The following is a 20,747-nucleotide window of genomic DNA, read 5'->3' on the forward strand; positions in this document are numbered from 1 at the left end:
TAGGAGTCTGGCCCCACAGTTCACCCAGTGCACTGGTCCAGGACACCGAGGAGTCTGGCCCCACAGTTCACCCAGTGCACTGGCCCCAGGACACCGAGGAGTCTGACCCCACAGTTCACCCAGTGCACTGGCCCACTGGCCCCAGGACACCTAGGAGTCTGGCCCCACAGTTCACCCAGTGCACTGGCCCCAGGACACCGAGGAGTCTGGCCCCACAGTTCAGCCAGTGCACTGGCCCCAGGACACCGAGGAGTCTGGCCCCACAGTTCAGCCAGTGCACTGGCCCAGGACACCGAGGAGTCTGCCCCACAGTTCACCCGGTGCACTGGCCCAGGACACCGAGGAGTCTGCCCCACAGTTCAGCCAGTGCACTGGCCCAGGACACCGAGGAGTCTGCCCCACAGTTCTCCCAGTGCACTGGCTCACTGGCCCCAGGACACCTAGGAGTCTGGCCCCACAGTTCACCCAGTGCACTGGCCCCAGGACACCTAGGAGTCTGGCCCCACAGTTCACCCAGGGCACTGGCCCCAGGACACCGAGGAGTCTGGCCCCACAGTTCAGCCAGTGCACTGGCCCAGGACACCGAGGAGTCTGCCCCACAGTTCACCCGGTGCACTTGCCCAGGACACCGAGGAGTCTGCCCCACAGTTTAGCCAGTGCACTGGCCCAGGACACCGAGGAGTCTGCCCCACAGTTCACCCAGTGCACTGGCCCACTGGCCCCAGGACACCTAGGAGTCTGGCCCCACAGTTCACCCAGTGCACTGGCCCCAGGACACCTAGGAGTCTGGCCCCACAGTTCACCCAGTGCACTGGCCCCAGGACACCGAGGAGTCTGGCCCCACAGTTCAGCCAGTGCACTGGCGCCAGGACACCGAGGAGTCTGGCCCCACAGTTCAGCCAGTGCACTGGCCCAGGACACCGAGGAGTCTGCCCCACAGTTCACCCGGTGCACTGGCCCCAGGACACCGAGGAGTCTGCCCCACAGTTCAGCCAGTGCACTGGCCCCAGGACACCGAGGAGTCTGGCCCCACAGTTCAGCCAGTGCACTGGCCTAGGACACCTAGGAGTCTGGCCCCACAGTTCACCCAGTGCACTGGCCCCAGGACACCTAGGAGTCTGGCCCCACAGTTCACCCAGTGCACTGGCCCCAGGACACCTAGGAGTCTGCCCCACAGTTCTCCCGGTGCACTGGCCCCAGGACACCTAGGAGTCTGGCCCCACAGTTCACCCAGTGCACTGGCCCCAGGACACCGAGGAGTCTGGCCCCACAGTTCACCCAGTGCACTGGCCCATGACACTTAAGAGTCTGGCCCCACAGTTCACCCAGTGCACTGGCCCAGGACACAGAGGAGTCTGGCCCCACAGTTCACCCAGTGCACTGGCCCAGGACACCTAGGAGTCTGGCCCCACAGTTCACCCAGTGCACTGGCCCAGGACACCTAGGAGTCTGGCCCCACAGTTCACCCAGTGCACTGGCCCCAGGAAACCTAGGAGTCTGGCCCCACAGTTCATCCAGTGCACTGGCCCCAGGACACCTAGGAGTCTGGCTCCACAGTTCACCCAGTGCACTGGCCCCAGGACACCTAGGAGTCTGGCCCACAGTTCACCCAGTGCACTGGTCCAGGACACCGAGGAGTCTGGCCCCAGGACACCGAGGAGTCTGACCCCACAGTTCACCCAGTGCACTGGCCCACTGGCCCCAGGACACCTAGGAGTCTGGCCCCACAGTTCACCCAGTGCACTGGTCCAGGACACCGAGGAGTCTGGCCCCACAGTTCACCCAGTGCACTGGCCCCAGGACACCGAGGAGTCTGGCCCCAAAGTTCACCCAATGCACTGGCCCAGGACACCTAGGAGTCTGGCCCCACAGTTCACCCAGTGCACTGGCCCAGGACACCTAGGAGTCTGGCCCCACAGTTCACCCAGTGCACTGGCCCCAGGACACCTAGGAGTCTGGCCCCACAGTTCATCCAGTGCACTGGCCCCAGGACACCTAGGAGTCTGGCCCCACAGTTCACCCAGTGCACTGGTCCAGGACACCGAGGAGTCTGGCCCCACAGTTCACCCAGTGCACTGGCCCCAGGACACAGAGGAGTCTGGCCCCAAAGTTCACCCAATGCACTGGCCCAGGACACCTAGGAGTCTGGCCCCACAGTTCACCCAGTGCACTGGCCCAGGACACCTAGGAGTCTGGCCCCACAGTTCACCCAGTGCACTGGCCCCAGGACACCTAGGAGTCTGGCCCCACAGTTCATCCAGTGCACTGGCCCCAGGACACCTAGGAGTCTGGCTCCACAGTTCACCCAGTGCACTGGCCCCAGGACACCGAGGAGTCTGGCCCCAAAGTTCACCCAATGCACTGGCCCAGGACACCTAGGAGTCTGGCCCCACAGTTCACCCAGTGCACTGGCCCAGGACACCTAGGAGTCTGGCCCCACAGTTCACCCAGTGCACTGGCCCCAGGACACCTAGGAGTCTGGCCCCACAGTTCATCCAGTGCACTGGCCCCAGGACACCTAGGAGTCTGGCTCCACAGTTCACCCAGTGCACTGGCCCCAGGACACCTAGGAGTCTGGCCCCACAGTTCACCCAGTGCACTGGTCTAGGACACCGAGGAGTCTGGCCCCACAGTTCACCCAGTGCACTGGCCCCAGGACACCGAGGAGTCTGACCCCACAGTTCACCAAGTGCACTGGCCCACTGGCCCCAGGACACCTAGGAGTCTGGCCCCACAGTTCACCCAGTGCACTGGCCCCAGGACACCTAGGAGTCTGGCCCCACAGTTCACCCAGTGCACTGGCCCCAGGACACCGAGGAGTCTGGCCCCACAGTTCAGCCAGTGCACTGGCCCCAGGACACCGAGGAGTCTGGCCCCACAGTTCACCCGGTGCACTGGCCCAGGACACCGAGGAGTCTGCCCCACAGTTCAGCCAGTGCACTGGCCCAGGACACCGAGGAGTCTGGCCCACAGTTCACCCAGTGCACTGGCCCACTGGCCCCAGGACACCTAGGAGTCTGGCCCCACAGTTCACCCAGTGCACTGGCCCCAGGACACCTAGGAGTCTGGCCCCACAGTTCACCCAGGGCACTGGCCCCAGGACACCGAGGAGTCTGGCCCCACAGTTCAGCCAGTGCACTGGCCCCAGGACACCGAGGAGTCTGGCCCCACAGTTCAGCCAGTGCACTGGCCCAGGACACCTAGGAGTCTGGCCCCACAGTTCACCCAGTGCACTGGCCCCAGGACACCTAGGAGTCTGGCCCCACAGTTCACCCAGTGCACTGGCCCCAGGACACCGAGGAGTCTGGCCCCACAGTTCACCCATTGCACTGGCCCATGACGCTTAAGAGTCTGGCCCCACAGTTCACCTAGTGCACTGGCCCAGGACACAGAGGAGTCTGGCCCCACAGTTCACCCAGTGCACTGGCCCAGGACACCTAGGAGTCTGGCCCCACAGTTCACCCAGTGCACTGGCCCAGGACACCTAGGAGTCTGGCCCCACAGTTCACCCAGTGCACTGGCCCCAGGACACCTAGGAGTCTGGCCCCACAGTTCACCCAGTGCACTGGCCCCAGGACACCTAGGAGTCTGGCCCCACAGTTCACCCAGTGCACTGGCCCCAGGACACTGAGGAGTCTGGCCCCACAGTTCACCCAGTGCACTGGCCCCAGGACACTGAGGAGTCTGGCCCCACAGTTCACCCAGTGCACTGGCCCAGGACACCGAGGAGTCTGCCGCTGCCCTGGGGCAGTGTATTCATGATGAAAGGGCACACTATACCAGTCTGTGCCAGGCACTCTTTTGAAAGGTGTGCCTTGGCGTAAACTGGCACAGTGCGCCCTATGTATAACAATGGCCCTGTTGCTTAATGTAAAGGCCGAGCATTAACTGCTCCCAAAACTGCATCTTTTGTTGCACCTCGTAGACCCTGGTGATGCTCACAAGACCCCCAGTCTTCCTGTTCTTGCGGCTTCCGTCCCCTCTTCCGGCTCCTGACCTGGCCATGCACCCCGGGAGTCAGTGTCTTGGGGCGCCCTCTTGTTCCCTGGCAGCGTGGAGTGGGGGGTTGGGAGGGGGCGCAAAGCCGCAGAGTGCTTCTCTCTTTAGCGAGAAGACGTAGGTTTGGGCAACATTGAAATTACTCCGGCGTAGTTTCTGCATTTTTGCATTATGCTTGTTACAAGATATTTGACAAGGGACACGTCTGGGTCCCACTGAAAAGATGCAACCTTCACACGTCATTCCCTGCCCATATCCACTGAGCGCCGGGCGAATCAAGCGCTTTCAAACACTGACACTCTCCACTGCTAAGGAGTGACCCCTCTCCTCTCACTCACGCTTCCCGGGTACACAAACGTCATCTTGCTCTCACATATACCCCTATATAGATGGCGGACTGAGGGCGCCCGCTCTGGGGTACTGTGCGAAGTATGTTCGGGGGTTGGTAGACCTCCCCCACCCCAAGACTACAATATAAACGCTGTCCTGTAATGCAACATTATACTGCGCTGCTCTCCAGTACTCTGCAGTGCCCAGTACTGCCCTCCAGTACTCTGCAGTGCCCAGTACTGCCCTCCAGTACCCTGCATTACCCTGTACTGCCCTCCAGTACTCTGCATTACCTTGCACTGCCCTCCAGTACTCTGCAGTGCCCAGTACAGCCTTCCAGTACCGTGCATTACCCTGTACTGCCCTCCAGTACTCTGCATTACCCTGTACTGCCCTCCAGTACTCTGTAGTTCCCGGTACAGCCTTCCAGTACCCTGCATTACCCTGTACTGCCCTCCAGTACTCTGCGTTACCCTGTACTGCGCTCCTGTAATCTGCATTACCCTGTACTGCCCTCCAGTACTCTGCAGTGCCCAGTACTGCTCTCCTGTTCTCTGTTTTACACTGCACTTCTCTCCTGTATTCTGCATTACCCTGTACTGCTCTCCTGTACTCTGCAATACCCTGTACTGCTCTCCTGTACTCTGCGTTACCCTGTACTGCTCTCCTGTACTCTGCAGTGCCCAGTACAGCCTTCCAGTACTCTGCATTACCCAGTACTGCCCTCCAGTACTCTGCATTGCCCTGTACTGCTCTCCTGTACTCTGTAGTGCCCAGTACAGCCTTCCAGTACTTTACCTTACCCTGTACTGCCCTCCAGTACTCTGCCATGCCCTGTACTGCTCTCCTGTAATCTATTACTCAGTACTGCTATCCTGTACTCTGCGTTACCTGTACTGCTCTCCTGTACTCTGCACTGCCCAGTACAGTCTTCCAGTACTCTACATTACCCTGTACTGCCCTCCAGTACTCTGCAGTGCCCGGTAAGCTTTCCAGTACTCTGCATTACCCTGCACTGCCCTCCAGTACTCTGCAGTGCCCAGTAAGCCTTCCAGTACTCTGCGTTACCATGTACTGCTCTCCAGTACTCTGCATTACCCTGTACTGCCCTCCAGTACTCTGCAGTGCCCAGTACTGCTCTCCTGTACTCTGTTTTACACTGCACTTCTCTCCTGTACTCTGCATTACCCTGTACTGCTCTCCTGTACTCTGCAATACCCTGTACTGCTCTCCTGTACTCTGCATTACTCTGTACTGCTCTCCTGTACTCTGCAGTGCCCCGTACTGCCATCCAGTACTCTGCATTACCCTGTACTGCCCTCCAGTACTCTGCATTGCCCTGTACTGCTCTCCTGTACTCTGTTTTACACTGCACTTCTCTCCTGTACTCTGTTACCCAGTACTGCTATCCTGTACTCTGCGTTACCCTGTACTGCTCTCCTGTGCTCTGCAGTGCCCAGTACAGCCTTCCAGTACTCTACATTACCCAGTACTGCTCTCCAGTACTCTGCATTGCCCTGTACTGCTCTCCTGTACTCTGCAGTGCCCAGTACAGCCTTCCAGTACTTTACCTTACCCTGTACTGCCCTCCAGTACTCTGCCATGCCCTGTACTGCTCTCCTGTAATCTGTTTTACACTGCACTTCTCTCCTGTACTCTGTTACCCAGTACTGCTATCATGTACTCTGCGTTACCCTGTACTGCTCTCCTGTACTCTGCAATACCCTGTACTGCTCTCCTGTACTCTGCATTACCCTGTACTGCTCTCCTGTACTCTGCAGTGCCCCGCAAAGCCCTCCAGTACTCTGCATTACCCTGTACTGCACTCCAGTACTCTGCATTGCCCTGTACTGCTCTCCTGTACTCTGTTTTACACTGCACTTCTCTCCTGTACTCTGTTACCCTGTACTGCCCTCAAGTACTCTGCATTGCCCTGTACTGCTCTCCTGTACTCTGTTTTACATTGCACTGCTGTCCTGTACTCTGTGTTACCCTGTACTGCTCTCCTATACTCTGCATTACCCTGTACTGCTCTCCTGTACTCTGCGTTACCCTGTACTGCTCTCCTGTACTCTGCGTTACTCTGTACTGCCTTCCAGTACTCTGCATTACCCTGTACTGCTCTCCTGTACTCTGCATTACCCTGTACAGCTCTCCTTTACTCTATTTTACACTGCACTGCCATCCTGTACTCGGTTTTACATTGCACTGCTCTCCTGTACTCCATGTTAGCCTGTACTGCTCTCCTGTACTCTGCGTTAGCCTGTACTGCCTTCCAGTACTCTTCATTACCCTGTACTGCCTTCCAGTACTCTGCATTACCCTGTACTGCTGTCCTGTACTCTGCTTTACCCTGTACTGATATCCTGTACTCTGCTTTACCCTGTACTGCACTTCTGTACTCTGCAATACCCTATACTGCTCTCCTGTGCTCTGTGTTACCCTGTACTGCCATCTAGCATTCTGTTTTACACTGAACTGCTTTCCTGTACTCTGTGTTACCCTATATTGCCATACAGTACTCTGTTTTACACTGTACTCTGTTTTACACTGCACTGCTCTCCTGCACACTGTATTCTTTGTTACCCTTCAATGCACTCTGTATTCCATGTGACCCGTCACTGCACTCTGTATTCCATGTTACCCTTCACTGCACTCTATATTCCATGTTACCCTTCACTGCACTCTGTATTCTTTGTTACCCCTCACAGCACTCTGTATTCCATGTTACCCTTCACTGCACTCTGTAATCTTTGTTACCCTTCACTGCACTCTGTGTTCCATGTTACCCTTCACTGCGCTCTGTATTCTTTGTGAGCCTTCACTGCACTCTGTAATCTTTGTTACTGGTCACTGCACTCTGTATTCCATGTTACCTTTCACTGCACTCTGTATTCTGTGTTACCCTTCACTGCACTCTATATTCTGTGTTACCCTTCACTGCACTCTGTATTCCATGTTACCCTTCACTGCACTCTGTATTCTTTGTGAGCCTTCACTGCACTCTGTATTCTTTGTTACCCTTCACTGAACTCTGTATTCTTTGTTACCCATCACTGCACTCTGTATCCCATGTTACCCTTCACTGCACTCTGTATTCTGTTCCCCTTCACTGCACTCTGTATTCCATGTTACCCTTCACAGCACTCTGTAGTCAATGTTACCCTTTACTGCGCTCTGTATTCTTTGTTTTCCTTCACTGCACTCTGTATTCTTTGTTACCCTTCACTGCACTCTGTATTCCATGTTAGCCTTCACTGCCATTTATATTCTCAGCCACCCTTCTTTGTTTCCCATTTATTGCACTCTGTGTTCCATGTTACCCTTCACTGCACTCTGTATTATTTGTGAGCCTTCACTGCTCTCTGTATTCTTTGTTACCCTTCACTGAGCTCTGTATTCTTTGTTACCCATCACTGCACTCTGTATTCCATGTTACCCTTCACTCACTCTGTATTCTGTTCCCCTTCACTGCACTCTGTATTCCATGTTACCCTTCACTGCACTCTGTATTCCATGTTACCCTTTACTGCGCTCTGTATTCTTTATCCTTCACTGCACTCTGTATTCCATGTTACCTTTCACTGCACTCTGTATTCTATGTTACCCTTCATTGCACTCTGTGTTCCATGTTACCCTTTACTGCACTCTGTATTCCATGTTACCTTTCACTTCACTTTATATTCTCAGCCACCCTTCACTGCATTCTGTATTCCATGTTACCCTTCACTTCCCTTTGTATTCCATGTTACCCTTCACTGCCCTCTGTATACTTTGTTACCCATCACTGCCGTTTGTATTCCATGTTACCCTTTACTGCACTCTGTATTCTTTGTTACCCTTCACTGCCCTTTGTATTCCATGTTACCCTTTACTGCACTCCAGTATTCTGCATTGCCATGTACTGTCTCCTGTACTCTGTTTTACACCGCACTGCTCTCCTGTACTCTGCATTACCCTGTACTGCCTTCCAGTACACTGTGTTACCCTGTACTGCCACCCAGTACCTTGCATTATCCTGTACTGCTCTCCTGTACTCTGTGTTACCCTGTACTGCCATCCAGTACTCTGTTTTACACTGCACTGCTCTCTTGCACACTGTATTACATGTTACTCGTCACTGCACTCTGTATTCCATGTTACCCTTCACTGCACTCCGTATTCTTTGTTACTCTTCACTGCACTCTTTATTCTTTGTTACCCTTCACTGCACTCTGTATTCTGTTACCCTACACTACACTCTGTATTCCATGTTACCCTTCACTGCACTCTGTATTCTGTTCTCCTTCACTGCACTCTGTATTCCATGTTACCCTTCACTGCACTCTGTAGTCAGTGTTACCCTTTACTGCGCTCTGTATTCTTTGTTATTCTTCACTGCACTCTGTATTCCATGTTACCCTTCACTGCCCTTTATATTCTCAGCCACCCTTCACTGCATTATGTTACCCTTCACTGCATCTGTATTCCATGTTACCCTTTACTGCACTCTGTATTCTTTGTTACCCTTCACTGCACTCTGTAGTCAATGTTACCCTTTACTGCTCTCTGTATTCCCTTGAGTGCACTCTGTATTCTTTGTTACCCTTCACTGCACTCTGTAGTCAATGTTACCCTTTACTGCGCTCTGTATTCTGTTACCCTTCACTGCGCTCTGTATTCTTTGTTACCCTTCACTGCACTCTGTATTCTTTGTTACCCTTCATTGCTCTCTGTATTCCATGTTACCCTTCACTGCGCTCTGTATTCCATGTTAACATTCACTTCACTTTATATTCTCAGCCACCCTTCACTGCATTCTGTATTCCATGTTACCCTTCACTGCCCTTTGTATTCCATGTTACCCTTCACTGCCCTCTGTATACTTTGTTACCCATCACTGCCGTTTGTATTCCATGTTACCCCTTACTGCACTCTGTATTCTTTGTTACCCTTCACTGCCCTTTGTATTCCATGTTACCATTTACTGCACTCTGTATTCTTTGTTACCCTTCACTGCCCTTTGTATTCCATGTTACCCTTTACTGCACTCCAGTATTCTGCATTGCCATGTACTGTCTCCTTTACTCTGTTTTACACCGCACTGCTCTCCTGTACTCTGCATTACCCTGTACTGCCTTCCAGTACACTGTGTTACCCTGTACTGCCATCCAGTACCCTGCATTATCCTGTACTGCTCTCCTGTACTCTGTGTTACCATGTACTGCCATCCAATACTCTGTAGTACCCTGTACTAGTCTCCAGTACTCTGTGTTACCCTGTACTGCCATCCAGTACTCTCTTTTACACTGTACTTCTCTCTTGCACACTGTTGTACATGTTACCCGTCACTGCACTCTGTATTCCATGTTACCCTTCACTGCACTCTGTATTCTTTGTTACTCTTCACTGCACTCTGTATTCTTTGTTACCCTTCACTGCACCCTGTATTCTGTTACCCTACACTGCACTCTGCATTCCATGTTACCCTTCACTGCACTCTGTATCCTTTGTTACTATTCATTGCACGCTGTATTCTTTGTTACCGTTCACTGCACTCTGTATTCTTTGTTAGCCCTCACTGCACTCTGTATTCTTTGTTACCCTTCACTGAACTCTGTATTCTTTGTTACCCGTCACTGCACTCTGTATTCTATGTTTTCCTTCACTGCACTCTTTATTCTTTGTTACCTGGTACTGCACTCTGTATTCCATGTTTCCCTTCACTGCACTCTGTATTGCATATTACCCATCACTGCACTCTGTATCCTTTGTTACCATTCATTGCACGTTGTATTCTTTGTTACCGTTCACTGCACACTGTATTGTTTGTTAGCCTTCACTGCACTCTGTATCCTTTGGTACCCTTCACTGAACTCTGTATTCTTTGTTACCCGTCACTGCACTCTGTATTCCATGTTTCCCTTCACTGCACTCTTTATTCGTTGTTACCCGTCACTGCACTCTGTATTGCATGTTACCCTTCACTGCACTCTGTATTGCATGTTACCCATCACTGCACTCTGTATCCTTTGTTACCATTCATTGCATGCTGTATTCTTTGTTACCGTTCACTGCACTCTGTATTCTGTGTTACCCTTCACTGCACTCTGTTTTCCATGTTACCCTTCACTGCACTCTGTATTCTTTGTTACCCTTCACTGCACTCTGTATTCTTTGTTAGCCTTCACTGCACACTGTATTATTTGTTACCCTTCACTGCACTCTGTAAACTTTGTTACCCTTCATTCCACTCTATATTCCATGTTACCCTTCATTGCACTCTGTATTCCATGTTACCCTTCACTGCACTCTGTATTCTGTGTTACCCTTCACTGCACTCTATATTCTGTGTTACCCTTCACTGCACTCTGTATTCTTTGTTACCCTTCACTGCACTCTGTATTCTTTGTTAGCCTTCACTGCACACAGTATTCCATGTTACCCTTCACTTCCATCTGTAGTCTTTGTTATCCTTCACTGCACTCAGTCAGTCAAAATACTTCATTCGGTTCAATAGATAAACCATAAAAGACATCAAATAAATACATTAAAAAATTCTCAAATGTACAATAAATAGCAATATTAATAGGAATTTCGGATACCCACGGCAACATATATATAATCTAACAGAGCGTATATTATTTCTTCATTTCCCAAATTATATAGATAGGTAAAAGCATGATAGCTAGATCTAAGGGGTCATTACAACACTGGCGGACGGTGTTAACGCGGCGGTAAGACCGCCAACAGGCTGGCGGTCTTTTTTTTAGTATTATGACCATGGCGGTTACCGCCATGGTCATCCGCCGCTTCTCCGTTCCGCCCGCCAGGGCGGAGACGATCGCTCGGCTGGAGACCTGGGTCTCCAGCCCGGCGGCCGTCACAATACCGCCGCTGGTATTTTGACCCGGCTTACCGCTGTGGATTTCCAGCTGTAGGAACCGCCATGAAATCCATGGCGGAAATCCATGGCAGGAAATCCTTCCCTGGCACTGATAGAGGTCTCCCCCACCCCCCACCCCCACCCCGACTCCCTCCCCTACACCCCCCACCACCCCTGCCACCCCCAAAGGTGGCAGGGCCCCCCTCCCCACCCTGACATTACCTTACACATACACACCCGACACGCACGCAGGCACCACCAACACACATACACGCACACACCCTGACATACATGCCAACATCCACACACACATCAATACAGTCATACCTACAGACATACACGCACTCATTCCCAAAACATGCAACACCCCCGCAAGCATACACGCACTCACACACCCCCCTACATACACAGACGCGCACCCCCATGCACCTACACAACACACAACACCCCTCCCACCCCCTCCCCTAGCGGACGGTCGACTTACCTGTTCCGTCGATCCGCCGGGAGGGGACCGGAGCCATGGGGGCAGCTCCGCCGACACCACACCGCCAACAGAACACCGCTGCGCAGAATCACAGGGCGTGATTAGCTGGGCGGTGTTCTGTTTGCATGGCGGTGGAGGTGGAGCAACCTCCACTTCCCCGCCGCCCGCAAGTATGGCTGTTGGCGGCTCTCCGTCTGTAAAAGGACGGAGGGCAGCCAACGGTCATAATACGCCGAGCGGCAAACCGCCACTACTGGCAGTCTTCCACACGGCGGTCCCTCGGCAGTCTTGTTAAAAGACCGCTGAGGTTGTAATGACCCCCCTGATGTCCTTGGATAAAAAAATTGGACGTCTGAACCTTCTTCTAGGTGCCATATAAAAAGTAAAAAAAAGAACAAAGTGCAAAGTGCTTTGGGGTGTTTCCCATCACAGGGGCATGGTGGGAGGTTCTTAAACCAAGTACCACAGGTGGGAAATGCCACTAGGTGATGTATGGTGTTCAGGCGCAGCCTGGTAAGTAAAAATCTATGTTGTTCGGAGGTAATGATGTCCAAGTATAACATAGGGTGTAGTTGCTGTGGCAACACCCTCTCCTGATCCCTAGCTATGGCCACATTTGATTTTAGATCATGTATAGAATAGCAGTATATCTTCTTAAACCTGTTAATGTCCTGTCCCGCTCAAGAGTTTGGGGCAAGAAAATATTGCCCTGCCTCAAGACGAGATAAAGTAGCGTGTACATATCTGAGCCGAGGTACGTCCATCGATCGTGATAATGAAAGACAGTCCTGGATCACCAATCTGGAGAGATGGGCTTCAGGATTTGTCCACATTTGTAACCATAGCAATACTGGTTGGAGTTTTATATAATCAGATATGTCCCTCAAGCCTACTTCTTTATGACAAAACGTTACGGAGGTAGATTGTTGGACTGCTGATAACCTTCTTAAAAACTAGTCCGCATGGCCCCAAACTCCTGCTCCAAATGTTGCAATAGAAGAGTATTTACTTGTAAAAATAGTCAACATCTCTTTAGCTGGTTTTATACCCCAGCTTTTTAGAGAATCTAAAAAGAGCATCAACGGCTCTTTGAAATTGCATTATATGAACACTTATTAAAAAGTTCCAGTTAAAATCTATGTCAATGGGATTCCCCAAATAGGTAACATTTGAAACCTTAAGTATTTCTACACCTTCCAGACCAATTTCTTTACTTTTGGCTAATTATGGGCACTCTTCATGACAAATGACTTTCTTCTGTTACTTTAAAGACCGAGGTTTCCCATAAACGTGTTAAAAGCATTTAATAAGATTTGAAGACCGTTTGCTGCCCTTGAAATGAGTACAGTGTCATCCGCGTAAATGAGAACAGGGATAGGGGAATTGTTAATGAGTGGTAAGTCCTTCCCCATTACACATAAAATGTTTTCCAGACCATTTATGGAGCAAAGTAAGAGAAAAGGGGCCAACACACATCCCTGTCTCACCCCTTTCAGGGAGGTAAATCTATCTGTTAAATCTCCCTCCTGGGAGAAACGGACTCGTGCTGAGGTGCAAGCATGAAGCCTGCTAAGTAGGACAATTATATCTTTGTCCACCCCCATATTTAGCATGACAGTCCACAATTTCACTCTGTCAACTGTGTCAAAGGCACAGGACAGGTCCATAAAAGCTAGATGTACACAGCCTTTTTTAGCCTCAGTATATTTCTGTACTATCAGGGTCAAGTTAAGAGTTTGTTCGACTGCACCCAACCATGGGTGGAACCCATACTGCACCTTTGACAAACAGTTAGTCTTCATTGCCCCATTTTCTAACTTGTTTGGAATCACTAATATCTTCACTGAGCTGTCTAAGAGGGAGATTGGGCGGTAACATTGTGGATCGGCCCTATCCCCCTTCTTAAAGATGGGTACAATAATTGCCTCTCTCCAAGTATCTACTACGGGGCCTACCATAGCAGATCTTAAAACGTTGGTAAGCAATGGTCCCCAGAGTTCTGGGATCACTTTATATAGATCAGCTGGGATCCCATCAGGGCCTGGAGCTTTGTCCAAGGGACAGTCTTGGATTGCCTGTATGACACCGGCTACATATATTGTATTACAAAAAGCTGCACCTACCAAAGGGTTTCTTATCGCCATAAAACAATTCATTTCATCCTTGGAGACACTATTCTCTGTAATAAAAATTTTAGAGAAGTGGTCCACCCATATTTGGGCTGGTATAACAGTGTTAATTGCGATTTTATCCTTGTCATTTAATGGGGAAGAATTAACCACTTGCCAAAAGCCCTTTGTGTCTTTTTCTTTGCTTGCTTTAATTAGCTTATCCCAAGCATTCTCCCTCAGTTCGATCTTCCGGGCAGCGAGTGCATCCTTACGTCTTTCTTGCTGCCTTGATAGCGTGTCGATTTTGGGGGAAGATGTTGGTTATTTTCGTTAGGTCTTTAAGGGATGAGGTACATGCATGATTGAACCAACGAGGTCCTCTATCTTTACTGGAGCTAGAGTGTTGCAAATTGTCAGCCATATACCTTGTTAGGGCAGAAAAAGCCTCAACAATTTTATATGGGGGCATACCTTCCCCCGGAGCAATCATGACCTCTTCCCCTTTATACAGCATTAGGTCTCTGAAAAAAATAGACTTATCAACTTTTCCCCATCTAATAGCCAGACCTTTCTGCACAAAGATCTGCGTAGCAGGCAGTCATTCCGCTACCCTTAAATCCTTTCCTGAACCCAATCTTGTTTCTAGAATTAAGGGTTTGTGATCACTGATACAAGTTAACATCACCCTAAACTCCCCTCCGAAGGGGATAAGTTCTCTAGAATAAACAATAAAATCAATTGTAGTATGGACGTCTCCCCTTATGAACGTGGGAATCCCCTCGACCACTGGTGTCGGGAAGAGCAAAAAATTAGCAGCCATCATACGATTAAGTGCATTTCCATAAGGGGAATGTTTGAAATGCTGCACAGGGCAATCATATTCATCAAGGAGCCCACAGCAATCTAAGAGCTCTGATTCACAAAGATGAACGTTAAAATCCCCAGCCCAAATTATCCTAAGGTCCCTCTTACTCACTTTCAGTGCCTTATGCACCACATCCTCAAGATTATCAATCACACTAGTATCTGAAGCGTCAAAAACATTGTTATAGTAAATAATCAACAGCACATCATACTGCTTGTTAATTTAAGGGAGAGGACCAAATAATGTGGGGTTGCGTCCATAACACACACATCCAACCCCTTTACCAATACTGATATACAGCTGGCCAGGCCTCCCTTAGCCCTACCCGCAGAAGACTTAATTGCAGGCGCGCTATAGGTGGTATAGCCATTAATATATGGGGGGTCTATGAGCCATGTTCCTTGACAACAGATATAAGTATATTGAGTCACGATGTTTAACAAGTCTGGATTCTCCAGTTTGGATCTTAGTCCTGCCACATTCCAAGAAATTATCCCAAAGCTGCCACATCAGCTGTATTGAGTTCTCCACTAGAAGGCAAATGAGCCAGATATGATATATTTGTCTTTGGGTTTTCTTCTGGAGGGGGCTCAGTTACTAATGGTCAGTCCAATTGTTCCAGAGGATTCAGAGGCTCAGAACTATTGGAGAGCGGCAGGAGGGTATCAGGAGACCTGGACTCGCGTGGGTAACAGAGGTTCTGTTTATCTGAAACGAGTAGACTGGGGGGGTGGGCGTGTTGGAAAGTGCTAATAAATTCTGTTAGCCGTTGTACTCTGATAGATCCTAAGGTTTTCATTGAAATCAGAAGATTATGATGCAAGGTATTAGCTATACATGGTCTCCTGAGGTTTATGATTATACAATCCCTGGAGATGTCTTGATTGATGTGCCAACCCAAGGGACCCTCCTTACAGTTATAATTTCCCTACAAAGATCTGTCCTCCACCCGCACTGCACTCTGTATTTTATGTTACCCTTCACTGCACTCTGTATTTTATGTTACCCTTCACTGCACTCTGTATTATATGTTACCCTTCACTGCACTCTGTATTCTCAGTTACCCTGCGTGCATTCTCTGTTCATGTTTCACTCTTTTCTCCTTACAGGTCTTCGGGTTCCTGAACCTCATTCTATGGGTTGGAAATATCTGGTTTGTGTTTAAGGAGACGGGCTGGAGCGCCCCCTTCATGAAGGCGGCCCCCCCAGCACAGGAGAAGCAGCCCGCCCCTGATGCCTACAGCCAATCCTACAACCAGGGTCCCGGCTACGCCCCCCAGGAGCCATATGCACAGCAGGGGGGCTACCAGCCAGAGTACAGCCAGCCTGCAGAGTACACCCAGCCAGCCTACGGGCAGCAGGGGGGCTACGGCCAGGGGGCCCCTACTTCCTTCTCCAATCAGATGTAACATGGTAAGTTGGGCAGCAGGGCATGCTGTGACCAAGGGGAGGCCATCATACTCCTGAGTGTACCTCAGTGCTTCGCTCACGCCTGCCTACAAGCGGGGCTAAGTGTCAGCAGACCCTACCCAAGGAGCTTCTTGTACTGGTTAACAGTTATTACTTACAAACTTCAGTGATGAAACCTGTTCAAGAAGCAGATTGTCTTACAACCAGCATTTCAACTTGTCACCCTTTCTTACAACCTGTGGGGTAGCATGCTACCCAGTCTTAAGGGGCCCTTTATGGTAAGACGGTGGCTTTCCGGCCCTACTAAACCCAAAGTTTCCCAGACTCCTTTAGAACCATGGAACCCACCACGGCAAGGCTGACAGGACATTAGGTAGCCCAGATGGTCAGCACCTTCTCTTGTGTCCCTTCAGATGAACATGCGGTCCAAGTCCTTGCCTTAAGCAGCTGCTTGGAGTCCCCTTGTGCCCCAAGTGGTTCCCTTCCAAGGCCGCCTTCCACCAGCCCGTGCAGACACCTGATTTCTTGCTGGTCTGCTGCAGGGCCCTTCGTCTTTGGTGACTGGGACTGGGCTCCTCCCACCAACTGCAAATTCCCTTTCAAGCACAATCAGTCCAAGAAACACCTTCTCAAGTCCGGACCTTATTGCCTTATCTGGCAGGGAGAATGGTAGTCCCCAGGGGGCGTCTCTGTGCCTTAACCTCCCTGGTGTTTGGCTCTTCTCAGAAGTTGAGTGAAACATTAAACAAAACATTGTCATGGAAGCCACATGTGTGCTTTTGCAGAGTTTCCTGGAGTATTGTGAATGCCTCTATTCTCCTGCCTGGACCTCCTACAGTTCACTGAAGTGCACAGATGAACCAGAGGACACCCAGGGGAAGGGAGGTTGGGAAGAAAAACATAAAGCTGGCAGAGTAGCACATTCTGATGTGGTTCTGACTGTGGCCTGCACCGACTACACTAAGAGAACATAAGCAACCTGAATAGTAGGCCAGGACCACGTTTCCATGGGAATTTTTTTTTTTAATACCTTCGGCTCTGTTTGATGAATCTTCATCAAACTCTCTAAAAAGTCTCATTCATCTCCGCTCCTTCCTGGAAAGTTTTGGGGTGATCCATCAAATGGGGGCAAGAAAAAAGTGGGGGTTCCAAAACGCATTTTCTCCAAGCAATTTCCCATAGGAAAATTAAATAAAACTACTGCCAAAACGCTGAATAGAATTACACCAAAACCTTGGTCCAGAAAGCATACTTTGTGTGATTTGTTGAAAATATGTTCAGAAGTTTTTGAGAAATTAAGTTTTAAAATGTATGCATATCTAGGAACGAGGATCCTTGGTGGTAGATCTATGGATACAGACACATTCTGATTGGTTGACCACAACCAATCATGGTGGATCCGCGAAGCCAACCATAGGATCCCATTGGCTGACTGCAACCTGAAGAAGATGTTGTTGCTGCCATCTTAGGTTTGGGGACTCGGTTCCAGAGTCCTGGAAAATTAAATAGAAAATGTTAGGAAGAAGCGTAGGTGTACCCTGACCCCGGGGCATGTGGGGTATGGAGGGTTCAGACAGACCCTCCTTGCATGGTTCAAAAATGTAAAAAAATTAATTGCAGTTTCATGGATTTGCCACGACGTCCAGCGTGGCCCCCTGGAGAATCGTGGTGGATATGCGGATCTGCAGCACTTTAAATAAACAAATTAATAAATAAATAAAGGGGGCTGGGTGTCTGTCTGGGACAGGGCGCAGGGCCTGGCCTGTAGCCAGGCCATGTGCCCAACCCCACCCTATTGTAGTTGGACTCTTGCTCCTAGGCGACGCTGCTGGTTTAAGTATGACAGCACTTTTGCTTGCAGGTGACTGAGTCATTCCTACAAGTGGCAACTGTTGCCCCCAACCCTCCCGGCTCACAAGCAGCACCTAACCAGAAACCCAAACTGTAAAAGGTGATTTGTGGCAGCCTTTATGCATGGAGTCAAGATTGCAACATCTCAGGGGAGTTGTGGTGGAACATAAGTTACCCCTTTTCCCATGTTAGTAAGAAGTCTCAGTGACACACAGGCGATGCAGGAGATGCAGGAGGGTTTTCAGAATGTTTATTGAAAGGGCTGCAATATACGGTAAAATGCATGAGCTGCAATGATTAGCACAATGAACAATAAAAGAAGCATAATTGTGAAGATGAGAGTCATATCTCCCCACTATCTTGCAGTAAACATGAAATGCAAAACCCCTAGCATAGGGAACCTAATCCGTAACCTTAAGAGAGATATGAGTGCTATACCTAATCTGCCAGTACCAGGTCCATGAGAAGCACCCCACCCCTCGATATCTTGGAATGAGGCCTCTAAGTCAGGCTGCGTGGTGACACGGAGGCTGAGCTCTGCAGCAAGGTGACATGCAGCATCGATGGCGTTGATGGCATCTGGAAGGAATCCCTCTTATAACCTTGTCTGCGTGAGATGTATTTATCCAAATCTTGTAGGACCCCTGACGCAGGTATGTTCCCAAACAATTGATAAGGAGGCGGACTTGTTGCGGCAAGTATGTAAACAATCCCCAACAAGTGTACATTATGTTCCCATCACACGTGAGTGAGAAAGGGGCATGATGTGAATACCTACGTACATCACTTGTCTTTGACGCTGATAGTGACGTCTTCTCAGAGTGGCACTGATAACGCAAATCAAACATTTTATAACTATAAACAATGGCAGCCATCTTAGAAGAAATAATGAAATAAATGGACTAAAACAGAACAAGCTAAGTAGGTTAAAAGTAACCAGGGACGGGCACAGGCCTGCAAGCCAGAGGGCTGTGCTAACCTCCTGAGTCCCAGTAAAAACTAAATAGGATTCACTACAACGCCACTCACAGTGATGAACATTTTATTTTACTTAAAAAAATATATATATATTCTTCAGAAACGAGGTAATGCTAAACGTGAACATGTCAGAGTCTCTGTAATAGCTCAGTGATGATCTCTGACAGTTAGCACCTGGAAAAGACAAACAAACATAGCTGTTTGAGTGATGATGTACTTATGTCCCTGGTTCTCGATCTATGATGTAAACATGCTAAGCAGGAGTGGCAACAGGAACAGACAAAATGTTCAAATAGTTTGATAAAGAGTTAATTCCTGGACAAAAAAGAATGTCTCACAAATAAATCCAAAGAAGAAAAATAAGTGTCCAACAGCTTGACTCTGACATAATATTAGGTCTAAATAAACATATGTTACTTAGCAACTATCTTAACATGGTTTAATTTATTCCACATAAATCTTTCTGCAGAATAGGAATGTTTATAAAACAATATGAAAAAAGTCACCTCGGGGGAAAAAGTAAACACAAACTGGCATGGCTTCAACTTGAGCAGTAGTTTGAGAAGCAGGAAACCTCATCTCCGGGCTAAGGGCCATATTTATACTTTTTGACGCAAAACTGCGTTAACGCAGTTTTGCGTCAAAAAAATTAGCGCCGGCTAACGCCATTCTGAAGCACCATGCGGGCGCCGTATTTATTCAATGACGTTAGCCGGCGTTAGCCGCCGGCGCTGCCTGGTGTGCGTGAAAAAAAATTACGTACACCAGGCAGCGCCGGCGTAGGGGAATATGGAGCTTGGGCGCCAAAAAATGGGGCAAGTCAGGCTGAGGCAAATTTTTCGCCTCAACCCGATTTGTGCCATTTTTTTCGACTTCCAACCCCCATTGAAATGACTCCTGTCTTAGCAAAGACAGGAGTCATGCCCCCTTGCCCAATGGCCATGCCCAGGGGACTTCTGTCCCCTGGGCATGGTCATTGGGCATAGTGGCATGTAGGGGGGCACAAATCAGGCCCCCTTAAGCCACACAAAAAAAAAACTTACTTGCCTGAACTTACCTTATGTTCCCTGGGATGGGTCCCTCCATCCTTAGGCGTCCTCCTGGGGTGGGCAAGGGTGACAGGGGGGGTCCCTGGGGGCATGGGAGGGTACCTCTGGGCTCCTTCCAAGCCCACAGGTCCCTTAACGCCTGCCCTGACAAGGCGCTAAAAAACGACGCAAAAGCGGCTGGATGTCATTTTTTTTTACCCGCCCACTCCCGGGCGTGAGTTTTGCCCGGGAGTGTAAATACGGCTCACATGCCTCGGAGTCAATTTTTTAGACGGGAACGCCTACCTTGCATATCATTAACGCAAAGTAGGTGTCCACGCTAAAAAATGACGCAAACTCCATGGACTTTGGCGCTAGACGCGTCTAACGCCAAAATATAAATATGGAGTTAGTTTTGCGTCGGAATTGCGTCAAAAACAACGACGCAATTCCGGCGCAAACAGAGTATAAATATGCCCCTAAATATCCAGTAATGGCCGTAGGGACGCATGAGTACTACCAGCCCCAGGATGCTTGTTTTCTAGACCACGGGGAACTGGCCTGGCATTTCAGGCTGCACTGTTCCCACGGGGAGCAGAGTCGAATGATCCGCATATTGCTGGGTCCAAACTGGGGTAGCCTGGTGAGCAGAAAAACAATGGATTAAACCCAAATTTGTAACTAGGGGTTAAGTGTTTGATTTGTTCTGCATTCCGTCCATCATCTGTTCTTTTTGTTTTTTGCTGTCCCAAGAGAGCACTGTCAATTAACCCCAGAAGAATGAGCTGTGGTTACAAGAGATGACCATCGCCCAGGGAATGGGAGG

The 20,747-nt window shown here is 49.8% G+C and overlaps 1 protein-coding gene across 1 annotated transcript in view; it reads left to right on the top strand.

The window, feature by feature from the left end:
• The window catches only part of SYP (synaptophysin), a 135,721-nt gene that overhangs the window by 105,059 nt on the left and 9,915 nt on the right, over positions 1 to 20,747 (top strand). Inside the window, exon 6 of the mRNA XM_069209308.1 lies at positions 15,764 to 16,067. Coding sequence (XP_069065409.1) covers positions 15,764 to 16,063 — 300 coding nt within the window. The 3' untranslated portion in view covers positions 16,064 to 16,067. The remainder of the gene's footprint in view (positions 1 to 15,763; positions 16,068 to 20,747) is intronic.

This window comes from Pleurodeles waltl, chromosome 10 (genome assembly GCF_031143425.1).
Source record: "Pleurodeles waltl isolate 20211129_DDA chromosome 10, aPleWal1.hap1.20221129, whole genome shotgun sequence".
Classification (NCBI taxonomy): Eukaryota; Metazoa; Chordata; class Amphibia; order Caudata; family Salamandridae; genus Pleurodeles; species Pleurodeles waltl.